Source organism: Stegostoma tigrinum, chromosome 14, assembly GCF_030684315.1.
Source record: "Stegostoma tigrinum isolate sSteTig4 chromosome 14, sSteTig4.hap1, whole genome shotgun sequence".
Lineage (NCBI taxonomy): Eukaryota > Metazoa > Chordata > Chondrichthyes > Orectolobiformes > Stegostomatidae > Stegostoma > Stegostoma tigrinum.
Genome location: NC_081367.1, coordinates 54,438,354 through 54,463,568, shown reverse-complemented (window position 1 = coordinate 54,463,568; position 25,215 = coordinate 54,438,354). Strand labels below are relative to the sequence as shown.

General features: G+C 41.7%; 1 protein-coding gene across 6 annotated transcripts in view; it reads right to left on the bottom strand.

Annotated features, from left to right (window-relative positions):
* lpp (LIM domain containing preferred translocation partner in lipoma) overlaps positions 1 to 25,215 on the bottom strand; it is a 371,701-nt gene that overhangs the window by 210,070 nt on the left and 136,416 nt on the right. For 4 of the 6 annotated variants that reach the window (XM_048542845.2, XM_048542847.2, XM_048542849.2 and 1 more), the window contains one exon: positions 24,845 to 25,066. The exons of 1 other annotated variant lie outside the window; for it this stretch is intronic. In XM_048542845.2, the coding sequence (XP_048398802.1) occupies positions 24,845 to 25,055 (211 nt within the window). In that variant the 5' untranslated portion in view covers positions 25,056 to 25,066. Of the gene's footprint in view, positions 1 to 9,740; positions 9,853 to 24,844; positions 25,067 to 25,215 lie in introns of those variants that run through there. One more of the 6 variants, XM_048542851.2, reaches the window with a different exon arrangement.

Here is a 25,215-nt window from a genome sequence, read left to right as displayed (position 1 = left end):
AACAAACTTAAGATGCTGTTAAATCTTTAATCAGTTAGAGAGTTTCAAGGCATGCTCCTGAGAGACGTAAAGGTTTTATCAGTGTGAAGAAGAGGTGACAGTTCAGGTCAAACAATGCATGTCAGGCGGCATCTGCTTGTGGTTTAGCTTGGAGCCGGACCAGCTGTATTTCCGAGTGTGTGTGTGTGTGTGTGTGTGTGTGTGTGTGTGTGTGTGTGTGTGTGTGTGTGAGAGAGAGAGAGAGAGAGAGAGAGAGAGAGATCCTGATTGAGGCTGTTTCCATCAGTACCAGGCTTGGCTGTCAGCTTGTGCTCGGCAATTCTGATTCCAAACCAAAACACAAACCGATTCCAAACAAGGTCTCGCACCTAACATGCATTATCTTACCTAAAATGTCACCTCTTCTTTACTCTGATGAAACCTTTAGTTCTCTCAAGACTATGACTTGAAAGATAATCAGGGATTTACATAAACATATTAATCAATTAAAACCTTCTAACTGATTGAAGATTTACCAGCATCTTAGGTTTGTTTAGAACATCCTCAACAATGGTGTGACCCTTTGATCTATTACTTACAAATTCTGTGTCTGATACTAACTCTCTCACTAACACCTGAAGAAGGACCAAGGCTCTGAAAGCTTGTGTTAAATAAACCTGTTGGACTATAACTGTCACATAATTTCTGCCCCTGTCCACCCCAGAACGACACCGGCAGCTTCACATCATGGCTAACTCTCTGCACAGGCTCTGTAATTCAACTGGAATTACAAACAATTGAAGAAAGAGGACCCACCAGCTCTGAGCAGCTGGGGACAGACTAAAAATACTGCCCTTACTAGCAACACCCACACCCTGAAAAGGAATTTTAAAGAAATCTTAGAACAAAGCAGGTGAGTGAGACGATTTACATAGAGAAAAACACTCAAAAGAACAGTGTGGGTGTGAGAAAGTTTCACAGTGTTCATTTGAACTGGAAAAAACACCCACAATAAATTTACAGAAGCTGTCCTTTTAAGCATGGGTCATGCCTAGAGAGAGTATTAAAACCTTAAAACATTGGGATACAATACTGGTGGGAACAGGTCTGTCACTGTATCACACTGGTGTACAGTACGAGTGGGGACAGGTCTGTCACTGTGTAACACTGGTGTGCAGTACGGGTGGGGACAGGTCTGTCACTGTCTAACACTGGGTATAGGACTGGCGGGGACAGGTCTGTCACTATAACATTTGGATACAGAAACGGTGGTAAAGGGCCTGTCACTGTGTAATACAGGGATACAGTACTGGTGGGGATAAGTCTATCACTGTATGACAATGAGGTACAATACTGGTAGGGACAGGTCTGTCACTGTATAACACTAGGGCACAGCACTGGCGGGGACAGGTATGTCACTGTATAACACTGGGGTACAATACTGGTGGGGACAGGTCTGTCACTGTATAACACTAGGGCACAGCACTGGCGGGGACAGGTCTGTCACTGTGTACAGTGGGGTACAGTTGAGTTGGTGATATGCCTGTCACTGTATAACACTGGTGTACAGTACTGGTGGGGACAGGTCTGTCACTGTATAACATTTATGTACAGTACAGATGGGGACTGGTCTGCCACTGTACAACATTTGGGTACATGAATGGTAGTGAGCAGCCAGTCACTATAAAACTCTGGGATATAATACTGATGTAGTGAGCTTTTCTGTATAAAACTAGAAAGTACAGCATATAAGGTTTTTCAAAAGGCATTCAATACTGTGCCACACAAAAGACAAGGACTGATGGAGTTGGGAATAATATATTCGCATGGACATAGGATTGGCTAAGGGACAGGAAGCAGACAATAGAGACAAATGGGGCATTTTCACAGCAGCAAGCTGTGGGATGCAGGGATCTATGCTGGGACCTCCACTATTGCCATTCTGTGTTGCTGATCTACACAAAGGCTTTAAGCAAATTATCCAGATCTTGCTGAAAAAAAACTAAATTAGGTGGGAATGTGCTCAATGAGGAAGATAAATAAAGAAGTTGCAGAGGGATATAGACAACAGCAGAGCATGGAAAAATGGAGGCATAAGGAGCGAGGCAATAACTATCTCCAGTTACAGGAAATACCATTTATCCCCAATGTCTGATCATAATATCATTGCTGAATGCCTGACTATCAACATCCTGGGGGTTATCAGTGACCAGAGGCTGAACTAGCCTAGCCATATAAATACTATGCCTATAAAATCAAGTCAAAGGTTAGGATTTCTTCACCTCCTGACTCAACTTAGCTTGTTCAACATCCGTAAGGCAAAGTAAGAAGTGTGATAGAATACCCACTGGGTGCAGTTCTAACGATATTCAAGAAGCTTGACACCATCCGGGATGAAACAATCCACTTGATTGATATCCCATCTCCTACTTGAACCCTGAAAACCTTCAACCCCATGACTTTTACCACAAAAAAGGACTGGGGCAGCAGATTCAAGGGAACACCACCTTTGGCAAGGTCCCCTTCGAGCCACTCAGTATCCTGACTTGGAAAAATATTGCAGTTCCCTCACTGTCACTGGATCAAAGGCCCAGCATTCCCTCCTTAAAATTAGGGGCATTCTCTGGATTCCTAAAACTGCAGTGGTTCAAGGGGACAATTTACCACCATCTTTTCAGGAGCAATTAGGAGCACTCAGCTAGAAACACCCAAAATTCCAGAACAAATAAAGTGCAACAGGCAACCAGACGTGTATGTAACACAATGTAGAAGTTTCACAGTCAAAGTTACAAAAATTAGGGGCAGAATTTTCGTGTTTAGTTAAAGTTCTTTATATTCATTCACAGGAATTGGAAGTTGCTAGCTAGGTCAGCATTTATTGCACATCACTAATCACCAGAGGGCAGTTAAGAGCCAACCATATTGTCTGGAGTCACATGGAGGCCTAACCAGGTAAAGACAGCAGTTTCTTTCCCTAAAGGGCATTAGTGAAACACACAGGTTTTTCCAACAATCAGTAATGGTCATCATTAGACTCGTAATTCCAGATTTTTACTGAATTCAAATTACAACATCTGCCATGATGGGATTTGAACCCTAGTTGCCAGAACATTACCTGGGTCTCTGGACTAATAGTCTCATGTTAATACCACTAGGCCATTACCTTCCCTTGAATGAGATTTGAGTGAGATTCATGGTGCCCAGTCATCCATGGCTTGGAGAGACTTTTCTCCGACAATCTTCCACTCTTAACCTCATTAATTATTCAACCATATTCTTGGGCATCTTTCTCAAGGAATCATACAGGCAGAAATGTAATCACCAGGGCCTTCCAGTGTGCACTAAGCCATAAAGCCATTAGACCTAGGAGCACAAGTAGACCATTCAGCCCATTGAGTCTCTTCTGACATTTATCGAGGTCACAGCTGATCTAATAATCTTCAACTTCACTTTCCTGCCTTTTTACCATAACTTGTCATTCCTTCATTGAGTGAAAATCTGTCATCTCATCCTTGAATATGTTTAACAATCCAGCCCTGACAACTCTCTGTAGTAAAGAATTCCACACGCTGACTACCTTCTGGAGAAGAAATTCCTCCTCACTGCTTTCTTAAACATGCAACCCCTTAGTCTAAGATTGTGCCCTCTGATACTGGGCTCTCCTATCGCAGGGAAACAACCTTTTCCACATCTATCCTGTTAAGTCTTCCAAGAATCTTGTATGTTTCAATAAGGTGTCCTCTCATTCTTCTAAATTGCAATGAGTATCAGCCCATTTTATTTAACCTCTCCTCAGAAGACAGTCCTTCCATACGCAGCATCCTAGTGAACCTTCTCCAGACTGCCTCCAATGCCAGTATATCTTTTCACAGATAATGGGCCCAAAACTGTTCAAAGTATTGTGACTATAGTCTGACTAATGCCTTATAAAATTTTAGAAAAAACTTCCCTACTTCTCGACTCTATTCCCTTTGAAGTAAAGGCCAAGATTCCATTTGCCTTCCCTGTTACCCATTAAACTTCCATGCTAACATTTCACGATTCATGGATTAGGACTCCCTCTGTTTTGTAGCTTTCCACAATCTTATTTCACTTAAATAATATTCAGCTCCTGTATTCTTCCTGCCAATGTGCATAACCTCACATTCTCCCATGTTATGTCCATGACACCAGAACCATATTTAAAGCCCAGATGCGCATGTTTCAAATGCTGAAATCCAGGAACTACCCCATACACTGTGACCATTATCTGATCTGACATGCGAAGTCCACTTTCCTGCCTTTTCCCTGTAGCCCTAGATTCGCCTACTGATCAAGAATCTATCTCAGCCTTAAATATACACAAGAATTCTTCCCCCACAGCTCTATGTGGCAAGCAGTTCCAAAGACTCTCATACCTCTGAAAGAAGTAATTCCTTCTCATATCAGCCATAAATTGGTGCCCCTTTATTCTGAGATAATGCCATCTGGTCCTAGACTCTCCCACAATGGGATATAGCTATTCAGCATTTACCCTGTCAAACCCCTTAAGAATCACATATGTTTTAATGAGATCACTTCTCATTCATCCAAATTACAGCAAGTAGAGTCCCAACCTGTTTAACCGTTGCTCATAAGACAATCCCTCCATACCAGAGTTCATCCTACTGAAACCCTTCTGTACTGCATCCAATGAAATAATATGTTTCCTTATCTAAGGGACTGAAACTGCTCAGAGTATGCACTTGTGGCCTTATCAGTACTTTGTATAGTTGCAGTAAGACTTCTCTACTATTATACTCCAAACCCTTTGAAATAAAGGCCAACAATCCATTGGCCTTCCTGATTATCTACAGCATCTGTGTGCTATCTTTCTGTGTTTCATGCACAAGTACCTGCAAGTCCTCTTGTGTTGAAGCTTTCTGAAGTTTTTCTTCATTTAAGTAATATTCAGTTCTTTTGTTCTCCATTCCAAAATGAACAACTTTGCACTTTACTCCATTTGCCAACATTTTGCCCACTTAACTTATCAATACCTCTGTTAGAACACTTTGTAATTCTCACAAACTGCCTTTCTACTTTTTCTGTGTTGTCTGCAAATTTGGCGACGTACACTTGTGCCTATGTTTCCAGATGCCCAGGAACTATGCCTCAAAATTCTTTCCCTAAGGCCCTCTAACTCACTCTCCTTGATTAAGATCTTACTTAAACCTAACTTATCACATGTTCTAATAACTCATGTGGCAGCATTTCAATCTAAAGTCAAATACACTTTCTGTGATGCATCTTGTGATGTTTTCACTTTGTGAACAGTGCTCCTTAAATGTCAAGTGTTCCCGTTATTGCCAGTATTTGACCGAGTTCTGGTTTGTTTGGTGTTTGTCGGTTGAATCCAATCCAGTAACATATCCTTGCCTCCTCATCCGCACATCAGGAAGGGTCCGTGCTCCCAGCCCTCTTGGATTCCTGACGCCTCTTGCCACCTCCCAGTCCTGTACACTGGACATCTGTAACAAACTAAAGGAGATCTGGGTCCATCTATTCAACTACTTACTCAGTAGCTGCCTGTTCTTGAAGCCAAGCCTCAGTGTCCAAAATTACCTGCTATCCAAACTCAATTTCCTTTTCCAATACTGCACCTCAAGTGGTCATGGCTCTTGCCAATATTGTTACCATTGCTTAGCATTAAACCGCACATCAAAATAGCAACACAGATAGGAAGTATAAGTTCACTGTCCAACAGAGTATTTAAAGTATAAACAGCCCAGGATAAACAGGTAGCAAGGTTATGGAGTCATGGACTTAATAAGCCATGCAAACTGCCTCTCAAACTGGGTGGTAAGTTTTGCTGCAATAATTGGGCGTTTATGGAGGTTATAAATAGAATACATCAACAAACTATGAAAGAATGTTTGTGAAAAAGCAGGATTTACAGTATTGAAATTACCTACCTCAGCACCATACCTTTGAAGCAGAGAAAATTACGGCACAAACTGGTCTACGCCAGCACACTGCTGAAGTAATTGCAAACGAATTTGACCTCTACTACAGATTCTTCCCATTACCCTGTATCAATCCCAAACTAATCCTGTTGCCCCACACTCATTCAATAGCCCTGTATTAAATTCAAACTTATCTCACCACCCTGCTCTCTCCCCACAACCCTGTAACAATTTCAAACTAATCCCACTGCCCTGCACTCTAACCACAGCCCTGTATCAATTCTAAACTAATTCCACTGCCTTGTTCTCTCCCTGTAGCCCTATATCAATCTGAAATAAATCCCAATAATTAGTGCTCTCCTCGTAACTGTGTATCTATCCCAAATTAATCCCATTATCACGTGTTCTCCCCTTTGCTCTGTATCAATCCCAACTAATTCAACTGCACTGATCTTTCTCCACAGCCCTGTATCAATATAGAGTTGATAGCCAGAGACTTTTCCCCAGGGCAGGATTGACTGCCACGAGGGGTCATAGTTTTAAGGTGTTAGGAGGAAGGTATAGAGGAGACGTCAGAGGGAGGTTCTTCACTCAGAGAGTTGTGAGAGCATGGAATAGCTTACCAGTGGTAGTCGTGGAAGCGGAGTCATGAGTGACATTTAAGCGACTGCTGGACATGCACATGGACAGCAGTGAATTGAGGGGAATGTAGGTTAGGTTATTTTATTTTTGGATTAGGGTTATTCCACGGCACAACATCGTGGGCCGAAGGGCCTGTACTGTGCTGTACTTTTTCATGTTCTATGTTCTAATTCAAACTAATCCCACTGTCTAGCTTTGAAATCCCAGGACCTGGATCTATTCCAAACAAATCTTATAAATCCACTCTCTTCCTATAACCTTGTCTCGATCCTTATCTAATCCCACTGATTCACTCTCACTTTAACATTGTGTCAATCCCAAAATAATCCCTCTGCCCCACAAACCTCATACCTCTGCATCAAATCCAAACAAATTCCACTGCCTCTCTCTCACTCTCTAGCCAAGTTTCACACTTAAACCAGTCCCACTATCCCACTATCTCTGCATTGGCCTTTCCCACACCCAAAACTAATCTCATTGCCTCACTCTTTCCCATTGTTTTTCAGGGGCTGACTGGGTTACTTCTCCATGTAGCTTCTCCAGGGATGGCAAGACTGTCCTATGAGGAAAGGTTGGTTTGACTGGGCCCCTACTGGTGAGATTTTAGAAGGATGAGAAAGAATCTGATTGCAGCCCATAGAATTCTAACAGAACTGATGCAGGGAGGATGTTTTCCTGGTTGGAGAATATAGAACCAGGGGATACAGTCTCAGGATTTGAAGTTGGCCATTTAGGACTGAGATAAAGAAACATTTTTTCACTGGAAGGGTAGTAAACCTGTGAAACTCTTTACCACAAAAGGCCGATGAGGCCACGTCAGTGAATATATTCATGAATGAGATAAAGTTTTCAATTTTAAAGGCACTAAGCATATGGGGAGAAGGCGGGAATATAGAATTGAGATAGAGGATCAGCCATGATCATTTTGAGTGACAGTGGGGATGAGGGATTGAATGATCGATTCCTGCCCTGGCTTCTATGTTTAATTACACTGCTCCGCGCTCTCCCCATAGTTCTGCATCAATACCAAATGAATACTGCTGTCCCACTCTCTCCCTGGAGTGATGCAACAATCCCAAACTAATCCACATTTAGGCTCCACATCAAGCAGCATACCGAATCACAGAATTGTTACAGTGCAGAAGGAGGATGCTCTGTCTATTGTCCGCATACTGGGACTCTGAATTAGTATTATGACTTAGTGTCGTTCTCATGCCTCTTCACCATAACCCTGAATATTGTTTCCACCTAAACAATTACTTAGGTCCCCCTTGAATACTTCAGCTGAGCACACTTCCAGGAAATGTACTCCAGAACCTAACTGCTCTAATAGCTAATAAAGATCCATAATTGGTGGAAAAACTGTGCCAGGATATATGTGAGCAATAGTCTATCAAGCAAAGTACACCACCACTTCGACATCCTTCTTCAAATTGGTTTGCTGGACACCTGGTGAAGAACAGTCAAATCTTGTGTTCAGAAACCAGGCAATATGACCATCACCTGCTTTGATTCTGTTTGGTAAATTAGTGAGAACCACACTATCAAGCTCTTATCTCACCAAGTTATCTTGAATCACAGACCAGTTTACAACAGAAACAATTGACTTGCATGCAGCGGCAGAATGACCATACTACACGCTATCCAGACACCTGGCATCAGAAGTATTCAAATAATAACAGACACATAAAATAACAGCATTAAATGGTGCATGGAAACTGCTTTCATGCTGGGGTACTCTCTGTTAAGTGGGCACAGGTTAACCAGTCAGCATCGCCTAAATGCACTTGCATATGTTCCAAAATTAAAGAGAGAACAAACAGTAAACAGACAATAACAGAGACAATTTTCAAGTGGAGGGTGGATAATTTGAGAACATCACATATCATTATCACAAGGTTTGGTTGTGTCAGCCACCAACCAATAGAGTTCCACACTTAGTCAATGCCTCAAGGAGGAGTGTTCCAAGTGTTGTTATATTTGAATATTTCATGTAAATATTGTTCTGGTTGTCAAATTTCTGGCATTCCATTAAGGTTGCTTATTCATTTATATTTTAGTGTTATTACTGCAAAGGGTTGCTATTTAAGGGAAGCGGATGTTACCATAGTTTATTTGCCAGTATATAAAATAGAACTGTATGAAAAAAGTTTATGCTAATATATATGGCATCACAGGAAATGGTGAAATAGCACGAGTTAGTACTTGCACAGTACATTAGCATATATAAGCTGAAGCAACAGCTCTCAAAGCCCTTTGTCCAATTTCCCTGCCTGTCCTGGAGCTTCATTTATAGGAAGCTAGAAAGAATTTATAAAACAGTGACACCGACCAAGATCATCAATTGTTATTAAAGGCCATCTGGTTTACTAATGCCCCTTGGGGTAGTGATTCTGCCACCTTTACCTTGTCTGACCTGCATGTGACTCAGTAATATAGATAACTCTTAACTCCCCCCTGAAATGGCCTAGCAAGCCAATCAGTTCAACTGCAATTAGGGATTTGCAACAAACAGTACCAAGCAATTAGTTCCAGAGCCTTGCCCTCAAATACCTGAAAATCTTTCCTTTTAAACTGGTAGCTAATTCCTTTAAAAAGTTATTATTTAATCTGCTTCCATCGCCCTTCCAAATTGCTCACAATCATAATTACAAAAACTGAGCGTGCGCAGAACTGAAGGATTTACTAAACACAACTACAATGGCAGTCTGTTAACTAGCACAGTTGTGTTTACATGAGATTAGGCTAAATGTCTGAGGAGCTGGTTTCAAGAGGGGGCAGTAGCGTTTGGTCATTCTTTAACTGATTTTGGAGAATGCAGCAGAGGTATTCTAGTGGAATCTCTCTTGTTCTCTTAAATCTTGCTGATATATAGTGCAGGTCTCACTGAAATTCAAGAATCTGCTGATGATAGCTGCTCTGTATACTGGGATATCTGTTGATTTGCAGAGCTCTTAGTTGTTAATCACTCACTGTCATAGTTTCTAGAGCCTTGGTAGACTTCACAATGTGTCGAGATGGCCAAACTGTGTCTCCATCACCTAGTTCTGTTTCCTTAATGCTCAAGTGGTCAGTAGTTCTGGGCAAAACATGGAAATGCTCCAAAGACACTCTATGGGCCTGCTTGAAGCAGAGCAGCGTTGTCATTAAGCACTGGCAGGAGTTTGTTACCAATCATTCAAAATGGCAAGAACTTACCCATCCAGCTGCATTATCCTTCAAGTCCAAACCTTTTCATGATGAGGCAGAGAAGGAAAGAAAAGGAGGTAAATCCTGTATTTGGGATCCCACTGCCTTTTGGACATCCTGCCCTTTTGATCCAAAGATCTGTGTATTGAGAATCAGCTGGTTCAGTCACATGATGACCCAAAGTCAGAAACCTGTGACCTTGACTGGACATCAACTTAGATAGCCAACAACAAATAAATAGCATGTGGGCTTAAAAGCTTTGTTCCCTGGTTAATGAGAGTGAGGGCTGTGATTCCCTGCTGGATTTGCTGGTTCCCTTCAAATACGTGGATGTGAATTTTGTGCTCCCTCCTCATGAGCATAACTTTCGATTTTTTAAAAACTATATACATTCCAGAAGGAAATGGACACTGTAGATGACAGGCCTGACATTCCCATCACTAACTTTAAATATTCACCTGGTAACAGCTTTATTTAGAAGACCTTCAGTCCGTTTACATTTCATACCAACCAGGCTCTCATCAGTGCATAAAGTCCTCCTATCTATCATTCCCTTCCGCCCCAACAAATTTTCCTCTCTATGGTTTCCCTCAGTCCATCCAGTCCTCCTATTCATGGTTTCCCTCAGTCCATCCAGTCCTCCTATTCATGGTTCCCCTCAGTCCACCCAGTCCCCCTATCCATGGTTCCCCTCAGTCCATCCAGTCCTCCTATTCATGGTTCCCCTCATCCATCCAGTCCTCCTATCCATGGTTCCCCTCAGTCCATCGAGTCCTCCTACCCATGGTTCCCCTCAGTCCATCCAGTCCTCCTATCCATGGTTCCCCTCAGTCCATCCAGTCCTCCGATCCACAGTAGTGTTTTGGTGAATTGCAAAATAAATTTCATTTAGTAGCAAGATCCAGTCATGTTCCTGCTTGAAATGCATAAAGATTTCACATTCCCCAGCTAGAATAATGTAATCTCTTTCTCATACCTATTCATTTTTAGTAAAACTTTTCCTCCTGCATTTCCTTGTTTCTTTCCTTGTCTGTTTATTCATAAGTATCATCCATTTGCTGACGTTCTGCTAAGAGCACAGAGGTTACACAGATTCATTTTCACCTGAAATTTTCATAATTATAAGCTTTCTTTTGGGTCACATCTCAGTCTTATTTTGAAGAGAGAAAATATGCAATATCAATAATCAATCCATCCATAACGCTCCTTCAATTCTGGGACTGGGGAGAACCAATGGTAGAGTTGGGATAAGAGTCAATGGGGCAATAAGAACTGAGGAGGGATGAGTTTAGGAGGGCAATTGATGATATAGAGTGGCTATGTGGATGGATGGAAGATGGAGGGATGGAATTGTTTTGGGGGACGGAAATCGGAAAAATTGCTTCAATTCTAATGTTTAAGAATCAGCAATATTGAGTTCCGTCCTTGCTGGGATTTCTGGGTAGAGTGAATAACTATGTAACTGCTTAACACTAGGAAATAGTACAGCTTAAACAGGATGCTCAATTTGCTCACAGATTAGAGAAGTACAGGACAGTATGGAACAGTTAAAAGCATTTTGGCCTGTTGTGTCCATGTTGGGCATTCATAAAAGCAACTAATAGAACGCCTACTGTGTGGAAAGACATTTAGACGATTGAGTTCACACCAATCATCCAAAGAGCATCCCACTCAGACCCAGCTGCCTTTCCTATCATCTCACCCTGTATTTACCATGGCTTCAAGGGACAAGGAAGGAGAGGGGACATTGAGCGATTTGCAAAGAATGACCAGAATTATAAGATGAAGATGTAGCTGGGCAAACAGCCAGAGCATGTCAGTGACAGCAGAAGATGAATGCTGCATTCCATATAACTGCAGCAGAGTCTGTTTTCTCGATACAATCCCACTTTAAAGGCGAACTGTGTCAACATGCAAAGCAAACTCAGTCAGAATAACAGGCACTTGCCTAAATCTATCATGGGCTGAACAACACCAAGCACACCCAGTTCTATTTTGCATGCAGCCTCTACAAGGTATATTAACATCTTCTGTCAGTTTCCACAAGTTCCCATTTCACCCACACAGCAAATTTTTCAAATATTAATCCGCAACTTCACCTTGTGTGTTCCTGCACTATGGCAATATTATTGCACAATATACATCATATGACAACCATATTATAATCCTTCCTTAAGAATGAATTTGCATTTATTTACTTGCAACTGAAATTAATGGTATGACAGAACTGTTACAGTGTGGAGAAGGCCACTCAGGCTGTACCAGATGCATAATGCCTGCACCAGGCTTCCGAGTGAACATCTCACCTAGTGCCAATCCCTGGCTTCTTCTCTTAACCCTACACATTCCTCCTTTTCAGATAAAGACTCAGTTCCCTTTGACAGGATTTAGTGAAACTGCCTTCGCCTCAGCAAATTCCAAAACCTAACCACTTGCTGTGTGAAAGGTTTGCCTCATACCATTTTTGTTCCTTTTACCAAGTACTTTAAATTTGTCACCACTCATTACTGATACTAACACAAATTGAACAACATTGTCCAACCTCTTGTGATTGTAAAAACTTTATTCAATGCTACTGAAGGAAACAAGAAAGAGCTTAATTTTCTACTTCTGCCAGTGTGTGTGCGAACCTGTCTGCGTGTGTGAAAGTGTGTGTGTTCAATGTGTGGAATTGTGTGCGCCCGCTCAGAGAGAGAGAGTGTCTGTGTGTGCGCAGGTTGGAGAGAGAGAGAGAGAGAGAGAGCATGTGCATGTTTGCAGGTTGAAGAGAGAGACAGAGAGAGAGTGTGCATGACCAGCCATTCCCCAATGACAGAGACCCAAAAAAACGTAGTCGGTGCCTTCACCGGTTAGACAGGATTCACTGTCTCACATGCCCTGGTCACCTAATTTTCAGAACTCTATGCCAGAAAACAATACTTGTTAAACGATATCATAAACAGTTAGATATAGTAGGAACTGCAGATGCTGGAGAATCTGAGATAACACGGTGCAGAGCTGGATGCAGGCCAAGCAGCATCAGAGGAGCAGCAAGGCTAACATTTCTTCAGAAGGGACTAGGCCTGAAACTCAGCTTTCCTGCTCCTCTGATGCTGCTTGGCCTGCTGTGTTCATCCAGCTTCACACCGTGTTATATCATAAACAATTAGTTCCCCAGCTACTTCTGTAATGGATCAGCCCATACAAATCAGCAAACAAACCTCCCACTTTCAAAGGGAAAAACCTTATGAGGATCAGTAAAATCAACAGACAATTTAAGTAAGTTAAATGTAATATAAACACTTAATTCCTTTCCAATTTCTTGGTACATTGTTTGTATTTTATTCTCCTCAGAACCAAAAAATATCTCATTTCGAATATTTCCCCAACACATCCTGTCAACATCACACTAGGCAATACCTGAGACTTGAGAACGGGACAAAGGACAATAATTCTCCCCTAGATCAGATCCCAAACATACTTCACCGATTATCAAACCCAGTCAGCACAAGTTTAGATGTTGTGGATGTTACCGTTAGCTGTAACACATCAAACATGGGCCATTTGGCCTTTAAAATCTATACTGGTAACTTCCCTCCCCAAAAACTTTCGTTCTGCTCACAGTTAGATTCCTACAAATGTTCTTCTTCATCTCCATATCTCTCCCCTAGCCCAAACCCACCAAACTTAATCATTCATAGTTGACAGTGTTTCTGCTCCGAGTGACAAATCCAGCGAGTGAATCTCACAAGCTTATTACTCACTGAGTGGAGTGTTTCCTCCAGCTGTCTGTTGTAAATCTTACCAATGTAATTATTTCTCTAGAGCTTCTTCTTCTGGACCCTCAATCAAGCTGCACAAGATGAACATCACAGAAAAGCCGAGGGAACGGAATTCACTGTAAACAGCAAGATTCTCAAGCAAAAGTAAGGGCACACTGAGAGCAGATTATCTAATGGGAGAATGGGATACAGAGGCTTGCTCATTGAGATGTGAATGTAAAAGTGTACTGCTCTGTGCAAAATATTATTCAGGCCTCACTAGAGAGCTCTCTGTGCCCTGAATGTAAATCCTTTGTCACTCCCCATTCACTTGATTCCACCATCGTTAACTGTGCCTTCGGCTCCCTGGATGCAAAGGTCTGGAATTCCTTTCCTAAACCAACCTGCTTCTCTGTCTCTCTCTCTCTCTCTCTCTCTCTCTCCCTTTACGATGCTCCTGAAACCTAGATCTTCAAACAAGTCTTTCAGCCACCAGTCCTAATGCCCAGTGGTTTCTTGTGTGTCTTGGTGCTGAATTTTGTTTGATAGTCACTAGGGATAATTTATAAAATTAAAGGCACTACATAAGTCAAAGGGTTTTTTTATTCATTCATGGAATACAGCCTTCAGTGACCGGACCAGCAGTCATTGCTCGTCCCTAGTTATCCTTGAGAAGGTAGTGGTGGTCTGCAGACAATTTAGTGCAGGCATGCCTTCAATGCTGTTGTTGTATGTCAGTCTAATTGATATTCAGTCACTGTTTCCTCCCTAAGCCACACTTTTCACAATTCTATCTCTGACCTACTGCTTTGAAAAATGCAGGCAAAAGCTGCCACATGACACAAAACTCTTAGATCAAATTCAATTTGCTTAACTGAAGATACACACCCAAGTTGCCTAGGGCTGCTCATGAGGCGCAGTCAATGGAGTCAGAAACATGCACGAAAAAAGCCTCACAATTCACACAATTCACCTGAGCATGAGGGTGGAACCATCCTCACAGAAAACGTTCAAAACATTTGGAACCCAGGACAGTGATGGCCGGGTATATCCCAATCTCACTTCCTCAATAGCTGAGAGATTCAATCTGCACTGCACCCTGACAATCAATGACTAAAATCCAAGGATTAAACCACAGGAGTATGAAGCAAACAGTGTTGGATACAACAGGGAATGAATCGAGTGGACAGCTGTTTCAAAGGGACAGCACAGTCTCAGTGGGACAAATGATCGAACCAGTTCAAAAAAATTTGTTATGAGAACCACCTGATTAATCAGCCCATTTATTTTTACAGGATTGTGTCTCAAGTCAGTCTTTGCAAGCAGGTGCTTGTGAAACTTGAGGAAGGTCATGGATAGCATGGTGGCTCACAAACTAGCAGTGCCGCCTCACAGTGCAAAGGACTCGGATTTGATTCCAGCCTCAGGTGACCTTGGGAGTTTGCACATTCTCCTCATGTCTGTGTGGGTTTCCTCTGGGTGCTTCAGACTTCTCCCACAGTGCAAAGGCGCGCAGGTTAGGTGGATTAGCCATGCTAAATTGCCCACAGCATGCAGGCTAGGTGGATTAGCCATGGGAAATGCAGGATTACAACATGAGGTGGGTCTGGTTGGACTGCACTTCAAAGGATCAGTGTGGACTCAATGGGCTGAATAGCCTGCTTGCAAACTGTACAGATTTTATGGCCTGAACAGAGTGGCAGAGTGGATGTTGGGAAGATGTTTTCATTGGTAGAGAGACTAGGACCCGAGGGCACAGCTTTAGAGTAAAGGGAAGACTTTTTAGAAGGGAGATGAGAAGAAACAGCTTCAGGCAGAGAGTGATGAATCCGTGGAACTGACTGTCTCAGAAGGCAGTGAAAGCCAGCTCATTGAGTATATTTAAGATGGAGATAGAGAGGTTCTTGATTGTCAAGGGGATGAAGGATTACGGGGAGAAAGTGGGTGAATGGGGATTGAGAAATTTATCAATCATGATGAATGATAGAGAAGACTTGATGGGCTGAATGGCCTAATTTCTGCTCCTATATTTTATCGTCTTGTGATTCTGTACTTCAATAATAATTAGAAGCATGAGTGTGTCATTCTGTTCAATGAACTTGCTCTAGCGTTCAAGGAGATCACAGTCAACTGTTAATCTGAACTCCAGTTTTCTGCCGTAGAAGAGATAGCTGCTGTCATCCAAAGTTCCTCAACCAAAGTCACTGAAACAGATGTTCTGATTATCCATTTAATTATTGTTTGAGAGACTTCAGGGTCCCTGCGTGTTGCTACATGCACTATTGAATAAATCCACTGGTTGTCATATATTCTCAGATGCCCTCAGCATATAAACACATTTGTTTCTCCCACCAATGTGGGTAAATTCACTTTCTTGCACATTATATTCCATTTGTTACGTCCTTGCCCATTCACTTAGCCTGTCTATATCCTCCTGATGTAGCTTTACATCTTCTTCACAACACATATTCACATTTATCATCCATAAACCTGGAAATATTACATTTGCTTTCAAATTCAAAATCATTGATTTATATCATGAACAGCTGGGGCTCAAGTACTGATCCCTGTGGTGCCCCACTAGTCATCCTGCCAACACAAAAATGACCCATTTAATCCGACTCTCCGATTTCTGTCTGTCAGCCAATTATTAGTCCATGCCAATACATTACCTCCTGGCCCATGTACTTTAAGCTTTACAAACAGGTTCCTGCAGGGAACTTTATCAAAAGCCTTCTGAATATCTAAATATACTATGAGCATCAACTTCCCTTTATCAAATTAAAGACACAGAGAAGACATTGTCCATTCAGCAAGATAAAGCCAGCAATGGGGAGCCAGAGTTATGTGAAAAGAATTGCACTACTGGGACTATTCCCTTTGGAGCAGAGAAGATCTAAAAAATTCATACAACAAATAAATGCTTTAATAGAGTGAAGCTAAGGGAGCCTTGGACCTGAACTGTCACAAAGTCAGCGAAAGAAGGAAATGGAGAAGTATGTCGAAAGAGATGTTTCTTCAAACATGCATTTATTGCCTCAGAGAAAAAGGGTGCCTCGGAGAACAGGTCATCTTTTAAAGAAAAACTCCACAAAACCTGAATTAGAGAGAGATGCAGGAACAGAATTTCAAAGGGTGGCCACGGGATTAATCGGGGATTAATACACAGCTGAGGGGAGAGAGTGGGGCACTGTGATTAGACAAAATGATACAGGAACAGAATTAGGATATTCAGCCCATCAAGTCTACTCCACAATCCAATCATGACTGATATGTGTTTCAATCTCATTCTCCTGTCCTCTCCCCATAATCCTTGATCAACTTACTAATGAAAAACCTATCTATTTCTGTCTTCAATACACAAATTAGTTTGGGATTGCTACTACACTCTGGGGAGACAGTGGGCAGTGTGATTAGCTTGGGTTTGATACAAGGCTATAGGTAGAGTGCAGACCAGTGGAAATAGTTTGGGAATTGATGCAAGACCGTGGGGAGAATGTGGGCCAATGGGAATTGTCTCAGGGGTCATTTATTTGTCACTGGCTAGGTCAATATTTATTGACTATCCCTATTGCCTTTGAGGAAGTGGTGATGAGCTGCCTTCTTGAATGTCTGCAGTACATTTTAGTTGACAGACCCAATATTCCAGTAGTGAGGAAGTTGAAACATGGTTAGTTGTTATGGAGATCCATGGAATTTAAAAAGCACTTGGTCTGAATCCGTCTGATTGACTGAACATTTAAAAATGAAATGATCAGATTTTGGTTGTAGTCAGGCTTACAAGTGGCAGATCAGTGAATCAGGTTCAAGAGACTGACTGTCTTCCTCTTGTTGTTGTGTTCAGAGTTTAGAACATTACAGCACAGTACAGGCCCTTCGGCCCTCGATGTTGTGCCGACCTGTCATACCAATCGGAAGCCCATCTAACCTACACTATTCCATGTACGTCCATATGCTTGTCCAATGACGACTTAAATGTACTTAAAGTTGGCGAATCTACTACCGTTGCAGGCAAAGCGTTCCATTCCCTTACTACTCTCTGAGTAAAGAAACCACCTCTGACATCTGTCCTATATCTTTCACCCCTCAATTTAAAGCTATGCCCCCTCATGCTCGCTGTCACCATCCTTGGAAAAAGGCTCTCCCTATCCACCCTATCTAACCCGCTGATTGTTTTTGAGTTGTTTCTCATATATCTGGACTATGGTTCAAGAATGCAGCTCACCACTTTCTCAAGGGCAACGAGGAATAGGCAGCAAGTGTCAGCTCAGCTAGCTATGTCCACATCCTGTGAGTGAATAAAAATAATGTATAACTACATCAGGGAGCAAGTCTAAGCCACTGGACCCTCCAGGCTCCTGTAACAGACTTCTTCATTTGTTAAAAATTGTTTTCTCATGATCCATTGTTCTCATGACCATTGAACATTATTGTGTAATAAAACAACTCAAACAGATTTAAACTTCAGGACCTTGTACAATTTGTGGCCCAGCCTTTGGGAGAAGGGAACTGGGTCTTTTTTACATTACATGTCATTTCAAAGATTCATATTTACTGAAGGTTGTGTCTCTTGAACTTAGCCACACCTTCTGCCGTTCAAAGAGCTGTCGAAACTCAGCAAGTGGCCGGAAACCTCTTGCAACCGTTGGTGTACAGGATTTTCAGGAAGAGAGCTTGTATATGGCTTTTATATCCTGAATTGAGTCATTACCAATGACCTCTTGTTATTTTTAGTTTTTGGAGAGAACATCCAGGAAGCGTCACTCAATGTGGCACTTTAAACATCAGAAACCACACTGCCGTCAAAGAACAGAATAAGTTAAACCTGCCAAGCCATACAGTTCAAGAGTAAGCTTCCCTCAGCTCTTCTAAAGCCAGCTGAGCAGATCACGCCCATTTAAGCAGAGCTGCTGCAACAGGACCTACATCTCTGATTATCACATCAATCATCTGGCCATCCATCCAAGCCAACTAATAAATTGACCCGCAAGCCCTCATGAGGGGCCTTTGATTATCTGTGATTTCATCTCTGAGAGCTCTAGATGAGTATAGCTCACAGTCCTGTAACAGGATACAGCTGGGTATGGAGTTCCTGACATCACTGAATGAACAGCACATGCTTGGAAGCCTAATCGCAGTGTGTTAAAATAAAATGAAGAAGCTGTAACTGAATTGAAGGAAGCCAAGGAGAAAAGAAGGACTTGCATTCATGTCACACTTCAGGATATGCTAATGCACTTAAATTCTTCAAAGTGTTAGCATAATTCTAAAATAGTAAACATGGCAGCCATGCACAGACGGTTAAATCCCACAGAGTAATGTGGCATTATCCAAATTATCTGTTTTAATCATATTGGTTGAGGGATTAATATCAGCCAAAATACTAGTAATCATTGCTCTGCACTCTTTCAAGGAGTACCATGGGAAATTTTACATTGCTCAAAACAGGCTTAGTTTAATATGTCACCCCAATATCACTGTTGCCTGTGCAGCACTCCTTCTCTTCTGATTCTCCAATACAATACTCCCTCAGTGGTGACACGTGACAATGTAGCACTCCCCACGTAATGACTCTCCAACAGTCCAACACTTGTCTAGTACTGACCCTCTAACAGTGAGGCACTTCATCTGAACTGACCCAATGACAGTGAGGCATTCCCTTAGTACTGACCCTCTGACAGAGCAGAACTCCCTCGATTTTAGCCCTCTGACAGTGCAGCACTCCAACAGTACTGACCCTCTGATGGTGCTGTGTGTAACATATTCCTCATTGCTATTCATAGATATTTGCTATGTATAAAACATATGCCATGTTTTACCCAAACTATTGTGATGGATGTTTTCTTTGAACTTATTTGATATATTTCTGGTCTATTTTGGGGTGACGCAGATTTTATATAAGTAAAAAGGTTTCATTTTGAAGATTTGCAGGAAAGATGAGGTGAGTTGTTTGCAATTGTTCTTGGAACTTCATTCATTTTTTGTAATAAGTATCTTCCATGTGTCGACATGTTGTCCTTGAGGGGATTCCTCTAGAAAAGGGGACATCTATCACCAGCAAGGCATTAGCAAGCTGGAATCTCCAGATCTTTAACTGAAAGCATTAAGTTTCACTGACTTCAGATCAGTGGAATAAAAGGGATAAACAGTCTGTGCTGACATCATGATTACCAGTTAGCAGTGTTAATGCCTCAAGAGGTGAAATTCCTTTTTAACAAAGAAGTGATGAGATCAATTTAAAATGAACATCTCTATCCTCTGTATTTTCTGAGGGCACAATGAATTCCCAGCCCCAACTGTAAGTCTCTCCACAGCTTCACTTCCCTGGATGCACAAACCATTTTATTTATTTTATATCATCTGCATGCAGTTGTTAAAGTAACTGTAAATTACTTCTCCATCTAGTGACCTGATTACAGTAATTAAGGGATAGTTTTGCACCCAGCATCCTACCTGGGAGTCAACACACACACATGTAATCAGCCCTCATATTGATGAAGCAAGAGAATGGCTGTGAAATGTGCACGCAGCACACAATACTGCACTACCTGACAGCTGCACACTTTTATATAAACAGTACGTGAACTCCTTTCACCTTGTACTGACATCCTGAAGTGAGCATTAACGCTAACAGACTGAGGATATCTTGGCAAGGTTTCAGGAAAACACTTTTAGTTTAAGAGAACAGCGCATTCAGTTTATTAAATGTCTTTCAGATGTGGAATTAAACAGTGACCTCGCCTGCCCTCTCAGTTGGATGTAAAAGATCCCACAGGCATAACTGTGCAGAAGAACTGGAGAGTTCTCCCTTATTCCGGGGTCGATGTTGGTTCAGGGGAGAACAGGGTTGAAAGCAGATTATAGTAGGAACTGCAGATGCTGAAGAATCTGAGATAACAAGGTGTAGAGCTGGATGAACACAACAGGTCAAGCAGCATCAGAGGCGCAGGAAAGCTGATGTTTCGGGCCTAGACCCTTCTTCAGAAAAAGAAGGGTTTCCCTTTCTGAAGAAGAGTCTAGGCCCGAAACGTCAGCCTTCCTGCTGCTCTGATGCTGCTTGACCTGTTGTGTTCATCCAGCTCTACACCTTGTTATCTCTTGAAAGCAGACCAACTGGTCACGTTTACATTGCTGCTGCTGAGATCTTGTTGTGAGCAAAATGTCCGTCACACTTGCTCGTCATTAGTGTCGTCATACCACTGGGGAAATGCAAGTATTATTCAACCAAATGCTCAAAGCCTTCAAAAAGTGCCCCATTGTATGTCTGAGTTCAAATATACGGAATAAATTGTGATTAATTGCAGAATTGGACAGCCAGTCTCCCTGCGCTGATTTAAAGTATTAGCCGCACTGTTCACATTTAAATAGACAATGCACTTTTGTGGCCTGGAGTCACACTATAATTAGATCACACTTTGTGAGGTGGTATTCATCATTATTTGACTCCAACAATCATAACAGTGACCAATAGGGGAGTCAAGTCAAGATCATTTAGAATCTTCTCTGTTCCAATGTCTAGGAGAAAGTGTGGGAAACATACTGTAATGATAGTGGACTGGTAATCCAGGGAAACAATTTCTAGTCCCACCAAAGGAAATTTAAATTCAGTTAATTAAAGAGGCATGTTATTGAATGTTTTTGTCTTGCAATCATCAAGACAAATGAACACCAAATTTCAAAGGCAGCAACAATTCTAATGCATGAAAAAGATGATGTGCTTTTGACATAAATGAACAACAGGCAGCTAGTATCTAACATTCCTTAAACTGTATGCATTAGGAAGAGTACTGAGCATACACAACCATCCCTTACTTGCCAAACCTGGGACATAAGGTCTAATGTTAAAGATGTGATTCCACAATCAGTCAGTAACTGCTGAACAATCCCAAATGTGCCAAGAGTCATGCCAACACATGAAAATTTAACTATCAGTTCTACAGTATGGTTCATTTACATTTGCTAAAAGTACATGTATTCCTATACAGTGAGCAACTATCTGTAGGTTGGACATAAAAACACCTAATCATGCCTTTTGATTAATGAAACAAAATTGTGGAGGAATTTGGATCCCTTGTACATTCTCCATGGCAACACCAAAGCCAATTTACCAACCTGTCAACAACTTTTTCATGCAGTGTAAGTTCTTGCTCCCTTTGAAATTTGCCATTTGTGCTTCTGTCCTGACGGGCACAAGACAAAAAGCTAACTAGTATGTCTTTATCAACAACACTGTTCTATGAGGCTATTAGTTCAGTAAATCTAGAGCATAAGTCTCAGTAATAATGACTACAGATCTACATTTTGACTGAAACCCATCTAATCAATAATAGCCTTTAGGGTTGGAAATCTGCCATTCTTACCTGGTCTGACCTACATTTGACTCCAGTCAAAAAGCAATAAACAAATAAGTTAAGGTCAATTAGATACGGCAATCTCTTAAAAAATGTTGAAGAGAAAGAGGAAAGAAAGCTGAGGAAAACATGGCATTAGAGGAAGGACAACCGACAACAGAGTGTGGGGGGGGGGTGGGTTGGGGAAGGGGAAGAGAGAGAAACAATAAAAAAGAGCAGTAAAATATGTTGAAAAATTCAAAGATGCTTCTCAGGAAAATTATCCATCAAAATTTGGCACCAAACTACTTGAGGGGGCTGTTAGCACAGGTAACAGGAAATGTGCTCAAAGGCAGGGTGACCAACCCTTAGAAAATAAAAGAACAGACACTTTGACAATGGGACCAGTGGGGAAAGGGAAAAGATGGCAGCCAGAGAGCAAGGGATGGTGAGAGGGTTGGTAATTAAAAAAATCAGAGAGGGATCCTAAGGTGATATTAGTGGGTAAGGTGGAGCAAGTAAAACTGGGTTAGCTTCAGGAACCAGAAATGAAGAAGTTTAGAGACCTTGGACGAGTGTAGGGCTGGATTACAGTGGCAGGGCGGAATGAGGTTGTGGACGGATTTGAAAATAAGGAAGAGAATTTTAAATGTAATTATCTTTGGAATCACCTGCCAATGTGTCAGAACAGAAGGAGAGGGAGGCAGTGGCAAGTGTATAAGGGACTACAAATCTTATGTTAGTATAAAATGAAATAAAAGTCAGACACTGCTATAGAGCTGATATACCAGGAGATCTTTGCAACTTGTAAAAACCAAGTGGTGAATATTTTTAACTGTACAAGACAATGTAACTGTTTGAGAAGTACAGTTGATCAGCAAACCTTTCTTTTTTCTGCCATTTATTAAAGCAAATGATTGTTTTCTATGAATTACAAAACCTGGTGTGAATTGCTTTTGTCCTGAAGAGCTGGTAGTCAGAAATTGGTCTTTTCAACAGTATTTACACATTTTGCGTTGGCTTGTGGAGCAGAGGGGCACCATTCTCAGCAAACTCTTCCCAGTTTAGTAGAAACAAGAGAGAGAAAGGAAAGAAGAAAGAGACAAATGGAGCAAAATTTTAAAAATATGCGGCACTGAAAATGGGAAAGAATACAAGACATCGCCATTGAGATGCGGAGGAGCAAATAGACAATCATGATGAGATAGAGAAGAGAAAGATACAAAGACGGGGACGGGAGGGGTAAAATAAAGAGGCAAAAAGAAATAGAGAAATTCAGAAGGAAAGTGGAAGAGAGATTATGGACAGAGAAATTATCCAATCATCTAAGAAAGAAGAATTACAAGAGAGGGAGGGAACTGATGTCTAACTATATCAAGAAATTCTTCCACTGCAGGGCTCTATTAATCTTAGTGATGCATGTTTGGGGAAGCTGGGGCTGTTCTTGGAGAAGTCAACGTTAAGATGGGATTTGCTAGATTTATTCAGAATCTAGAGGGATCTGGGATGACATAAAAAGGAACAAATCCGTCATATTGTTGGAAGCAACAATAACTAGACAGGGAACCAATTTAAGGTAATTTATAGAGTGAGCCATGAAGGCATAAGGAAAAACAGTTCACACGTTGCAAGTGGTTGGTATCTGAACAGACTGTGGTAATGGAGGCGGTGGCATAGAGGTAGTGTCACCAGACTAGCAATCCAGAACCCCAGACTAAAGATCAGAGGACATGGGCTCCAATTCTGCCATGACTGACTGTTGCAAAAATCTAACTGGTTCATTAACTTGCTTCAGGGAAGGAAGTCTGCCATTCTTACCTGGCCTGGCCTGGCCTGGCCTACATGTGACTGCAGATCCAGAGCATTACACCTGCTCATTAACTGCCCTCTGATAATTAGAAATGGGTAATAAATGCTGGTCTAACCATTAGCACCCGCATGCTGGAATGAATTAAAAAAAAGACAGGTTTAATCCAGGCTTTCATGAGGTAAATTAACTCTAGCCTTAAGGGGAGGAACGTATAAAATAACAAGAAAAAGTCAGGGGAATGGTACTGAGCAAATTGCTGCTTCAGATGGCTAGGAAACATGAAGTTACACACATCAAAATGGCAGGAAGAACAGACAGGTGGTGAGGCACATACAAAATATGGATACGAAGTAAAAGAGAGATTCACTGTTAAATTGATACCTAGAGAGGGGAAAAGACAAAGTATGAGTTACATATAACTACAGTTGGGTGTGTGTAATGGAAAATTGATGCACCTTGAACAGACAAGACAGGGTGCTCTGATGGCTGAATCAGTGAAACCTGAAAGGACTCAGAAAGCAGACACCAAAACCACAATCTTTCAAATATCGTTTCACAGGCTTCCCAGTTATTTGCTTATGCAGCCATTGATTGCATGAACTGAGTTGGTGGTCTAATACAACCTCACAGCGAAGCAAGGATTACACAGTGCAGATAAGCTGAAGTGAAAACCAAATATATAGCCATCAGAGCTCACTGTGATTTCCAAAACAGAAACCATTAAAAGAGTTAATTATCCTGTGCTCAGCAACTCATAAATGCACTCCTTCCGACACTAATGTTCTGAGGCAGCAGTATGTACCATCTACAAGATGCACTGAAGAAATTCACCGAGGCTCCTTAGCAGTGACTATCAATGGCCACTACCGTCTCTATGGACAAGGGCAGTAGATACAAGGGAGCACTACCACCACCTGTAAGTTCACCTCCAAGTCTCTCAACAAACAGATTTGGAAATATGTTACCGTTCCTTGAGTGTCACTGGGTCAAATCCTGGAACTACATTCCTAATAACAATGTGACTCTACCTATAAAAAATGGATTGCAGTGGTTCAAGTAGGCAGCTCACCATCATCTTCCCAAGAGCCACTAGGGATAGGCAATAAATTCTGGTGTAGCCAGTGATTTTCACAGCAAAGAATGAAGAAGCATACTACACCTACCTTGCAGCAACATCAGGTTTGTACACCATATGTGCACTTTTACAGCAGAATTGAATTCTATTCAACTTACTTTCAGTTGCCACTTGTCCCATGGGCTGTCCATTCTGTTTATAGGGATTAAACTTGGGTTTGGGAGCCACCACAGGTGCGAATTTCTTTGGACTTTGTTGAGTAGATACAGAGATACTTGGTGTGGCAATTGATGCCATGGTTTCCATTCGAGCTGGTACATGCCCAGGGTCATCAGACTGCCGCGGGGAGAGCCATGTTGGGTTGGACATTATTTACCAATCTATAAAACAAAGCAGACTTATATAAGAGATTACCCACAGTGAGGAAATCTTGAATCTCAATCAGAAGCTCACCGAACACTAAACATGTTACAGCTACATCACTTCTTAATATGAATGCGCTAGCCCATTCAGTCCATTCAACCTGTAC